Source organism: Cyprinodon variegatus, unplaced genomic scaffold (genome assembly GCF_000732505.1).
Source record: "Cyprinodon variegatus isolate N-32 unplaced genomic scaffold, C_variegatus-1.0 Scaffold584, whole genome shotgun sequence".
NCBI classification, from domain to species: domain Eukaryota; kingdom Metazoa; phylum Chordata; class Actinopteri; order Cyprinodontiformes; family Cyprinodontidae; genus Cyprinodon; species Cyprinodon variegatus.
This window is the reverse complement of record NW_015151037.1, coordinates 39,140-43,685: the sequence shown is the minus strand read 5'-3', so window position 1 is coordinate 43,685 and position 4,546 is coordinate 39,140. Positions and strand designations below refer to the sequence as shown.

General features: G+C 40.1%; 1 protein-coding gene across 1 annotated transcript in view; it reads right to left on the bottom strand.

Moving 5' to 3' along the window:
- Positions 1–1,438: 1,438 nt before the first annotated feature.
- LOC107095915 (cytochrome P450 2K1-like) overlaps positions 1,439–4,546 on the bottom strand; it is a 31,444-nt gene continuing 28,336 nt past the window's right edge. Inside the window, exons 6-8 of the mRNA XM_015392285.1 lie at positions 3,578–3,719; positions 2,151–2,300; positions 1,439–1,512 (exon numbers count right to left, since the gene is read on the bottom strand). Coding sequence (XP_015247771.1) covers positions 1,439–1,512; positions 2,151–2,300; positions 3,578–3,719 — 366 coding nt within the window. The remainder of the gene's footprint in view (positions 1,513–2,150; positions 2,301–3,577; positions 3,720–4,546) is intronic.

The window sequence follows — 4,546 nt, the reverse complement described above, 5'->3', positions numbered from 1 at the left end:
AGTTCAAATCCTTTTTATAATCAGATATAAAAAGGGTCTGATTAACAAGTTTAGTATAATACTACATTTTTAAACCCATTTTTTCCTGTTCTACGTATTTAAATATATCTTGTATAAATTAAATCAAACTACTATGTACTATGATGTTCACTGTATGGTCGTCTCTTTCATCTACCAGTCATCTTACATTGTTGTTACGTGATGCTTTTTTTCCCCCATTTGTCTTTTTGAGGTTGCTTGTGTCTTTTCACTCTTCCACAATCTTGTTTAATTCAGTTTAATTCATCCATCCATCCATTTTACATCATGCTTATCCCTGCTGGGGTCATGAGGGGTGCTGGTGCCTATCTCTGTCAGGCAAGAATTTAGACTGATTTGTTTTGTCATTTTGTATACATGAGTGTAAACAAAAATACATTTTGTTTAAAACAGCTCTAGACAATTTCCTTTTTTTTAAGTGCAGCCTTGAAAACAGTAATAAATACATACAAAAATAGTAATATAAACATATGACTGTATATTTACAGTTCTAACGTTTTTTTTTTTTTTTTTTAATAAAATAACCAAATTTACACAACATTCAGCAGTCTAATGGCAGTAGGGAAGAAACTGTCATGGAATCTGCTGGACCTGCATCCAATGCTTCGAAGTCTTTTCCCAGAGGGCAGCAGGGAGAACAGTCCATGGTGGGGGTGTGAGGGGTCATTGATGATGTTACGGACATGCAGCGCTGGGCTGAAATGTCTTTAATGGAGGGAAGAGGATCTTCTCTGCAGTTCTTACTATTCTTCTCACTTTAGAAGCGAGGTCCACCCTGGACAGATCGTCAGTCCATCACAGGGCAACACAGAGACAAACAGAACAAACAACCATTCATGCACACACTCACCTAAGGAGAATTTAGAGAAACCAATTAACCTAACAGCCATGTTTTTGGACCCTGAGAGAAACCACAAATGCTCAGGCAGAACATGCAAACTCCATGCACAAAGACCCTGGGCCTGGAATCAAACCCGGAACCTTCTTCCTGCAAGGCAGCAATGCAACCCACTGCCCCACTGAGCAGCCCCCAGTTCAATTCATTTGCAGGGACAAATCAATCTAACTCATTTAGTGAGTTTCTGAATTCTCCTCCTCATCTTCATTGTTACAATGTTATCTTCTTAGAGACTTTATGATCTACTTCATGTGTTTTTATTTGCTCTACTGCCATCTGGTGGACAGATACAGCATATTTCACAATTTCAGGTTTTACTACCTTGATCTCTTTATTAGAGCTCAGTATACTGTCTTTCCTGAATGTGCCATGTGGTTTGTTAAAAAATTGACCAATATAGGAAGTGTTTGAAGATAACAATAACTGATAAAGCTGTTTCAAAACTTGCTACTGCAGAACAAAAGTATTGGAGTTAGACCATCTATCCATTTTCAGCAACGCTTATCCCAAACAGGGTCTCAAGGGGTGTCTGGTGCCTATCTCCAACTGTCTACTGGCGAGAGGCGGGGTCAATCCTGGACAGGTGCACCATGCATTGGGATTTGAACCTAGACTTTCTTGCTGCAAGGCAGCAGTGCCAACCACTCCTCCGCTGAGCAACCCAGAGTTAGACCATCCTTTTTCAAATACATTATCAGTTAGGGTTCATACAATAATCAGTCAATCATTTATGGTTATTTTTTACTGTTTTTAATCATTTCCTTTTTAATTAATTATCATGCACAAATTGTGTTCAAGATAAATATTTAGGTGATAAAATGATGTAATGGCATAGTTTTATGTGACCTTAATAAAAGCAGAATAACTTTAGATTTGTTTTCTCCAACTTCAAAGACAAGTACATGTGATTGGTCGTTTATCAAGAGGGCAGGATTGTTGTGGCGGAAGGTTCACAAGCAAGTTTGGTTGTGGCCACTTTGTGTAAAGCATCTTGCTAACTGGTTAGCAACTTGGTGGTAGTAGGTTCCCAATGGGAAATTCTATTGGGACCAAAAAGCACTAAATTCTTTACTTAGAAATGACCATTGCAAAGAACATTATGGACAGNGTTCCTTTGGACTACAAAACTTTGTCAGAGGAGCCACCACCATTGAGAAGTTCCTGCAGAAACATCTATAATAACCAACCAAACCCAAGAACCGCCGAAGCTCACGTCTTGTGGTGGGCACAGGGTAGCGTAGGATAGCGTCCACCTTTGCATTCACCGGACGAACTTGGCCATGGCCTACTTCCTTTCCCTGGTAGGTCACCACCGCTTTGGCAAACTCACATTTTGCCAGATTCAAGGTGAGGGAGGCTTGAGCTAGACGGGCAAACACAGTCTTCAAAGTGTTAATATGATCTTTCCAGGATGATGAATAAATTATGATGTCATCCAAATAGACATTACAGTTCTTAACGTCTCCTAATACAGTGTTCATCAGTCGCTGAAAGGTAGCTGGTGCATTTTGCATTCCAAATGCCATCACTGTGTATTGTAGGAAGGGGTCTTCGAAGTCTTTTCCCAGAGGGCAGCAGGGAGAACAGTCCATGGTGGGGGAGTGAGGGGTCATTGATGATGTTATGGACATGCAGTGCTGCGATGAAATGTCTTTAATGGAGAGAAGAGGATCCCCGATGATCATCTCTGCAGTTTTTACTACTCTTCTCACTTTAGAAGCGAGGTCCACCCTGGACAGGTCGTCAGTCCATCCCAGGGCAACACAGAGACAAAGAGAACAAACAACCATTCATGCATACACTCACACCTAAGGAGAATTTAAAGGAGCCAATAAACCTAACAGTCTCCAACTGTCTACTGGCGAGAGGCGGGGTCCCCCCTGGACAGGTGCACCTTGCACTGGGATTTGAACCTAGACTTTCTTGCTGCAAGGCAGCAGTGCCAACCACTCCTCCACTGAGCAACCCAGAGTTAGTCCATCCTTTTTTAAATACATTATCAGTTAGGGTTCATACAATAATCAGTCAATCTTTTATGGTTATTTTTACTGTTTTTAATCATTTCCTTTTTTATTTAATTATGCACAAATTGTGTTCAAGATAAATAATTAGGTGATAAAATGATGTAATGGCATAGTTTTATGTGACCTTAATAAAAGCAGAATAACTTTAGATTTGTTTTTTCCAACTTCAAAGACAATGTGTGTGTGATTGGTCGTTTATCAAGAGGGCAGGATTGTTGTGGCAGAAGGTTCACAAGCTTTTTGGTTGTGGCCGGTTTGTCTGAAGCATCTTGCTTCTTGTTAGCAACTTAGTTCTAGTAGGTTCCCAATGGGAAATTCCATTGGGACCAAAAAGCACTAAACTTGTTACTTAGAAATGACCATTGCAAAGATCATTATGGACAGCAGAAACATGTAAGAGGAGGAGAGTTTAGTGTCGGAGGTCGTGGATGAGTCTCCTCCGTCATCCATTTTTGATTTAGAGAAGGAAAGCAGGGAGGAAGATGTTGTGGAAGAGGACGCCAGGGCGGCAGAAGCTTGGTTTGGTGTAGAAGGCTTCCAGCCGTACATGTTTGAGCCCTTGCCTCGCAACGCTGCCAGTTCTGTTAGCTCTACNAATACCTGAACAAACACATACCTGCAGAAAATGGCATGAAGGCATCACGCTTGACAAATTTTCCTTCTTTGTCCAGAAAATGAGCAGGATGAAAGCTGTGGGGTTTCTCCCACTCACTGGGATCATGGAGGACAGAAGTCAGGAGAGGATAAACCGTGGTGTCCTTCAGCAAACACAGAATTAGGAAACAGAGGAAACAATTTATCAGCTTATCAAACTTTTTTTACCTCTCAGAATAATAAAAGGAAAACTAAAAACTAAAAACATGAATTTTAGCCTACATGATGGTTGGTTTTTACACGTACCATTCCAATAATCTAATACTTTGTGCAAGTTTAGCTGATTGAAGTTATTGAACTCTTGTAGCTGACAGAAGAAATATTGCTGCAAGTAGAAAGGGTTAGGGTTTTGATAATCAGAATTAAGAAAGTTAGAACCAAAGTTAGAACCATAAAATCTAAAGTACAAAGAAAGTTGCCCTAACTGCTCACAACTACGTGTTTAAACTATCGTTTCTCTTTCTCATGCATTTTGCCTTATAACCACCAGAGGTCCTCAGTCCCCCTTTATGTATCTAACCTAGAGCACCAACACCTTGATTCTGAAACATCATCACAACAACAAATAAACCTTCTCTTAAATTGAAAATTACATTATTTTATAATCCAATGCTGAATGTTTTTTCTGTTTTACTTTGTTTTACTCTCAAACCCTTCTTACTTTTAGACAGAATATACAATCAATAACTTTTCAAGTTGACATTTGAAGTAAAACTGCTAACTGAGGTGTCATTAGTGTTGGGATCCTCAGGCTTGCCCACCAGAGGGCGCCGAGGATCCTCTTCTGCTTTCTTTGTTTTTTCTCTTAGGGCTGGAGTCACTGTCAGGTTCTGGAGATTCAACATCAGGCTTTAAGAATATGTACTGGCGCTTTTAGAACTTCTTCAACAGCAGCATTACAGGTTGAAATGGGAGAAATGCCACTTAAAGT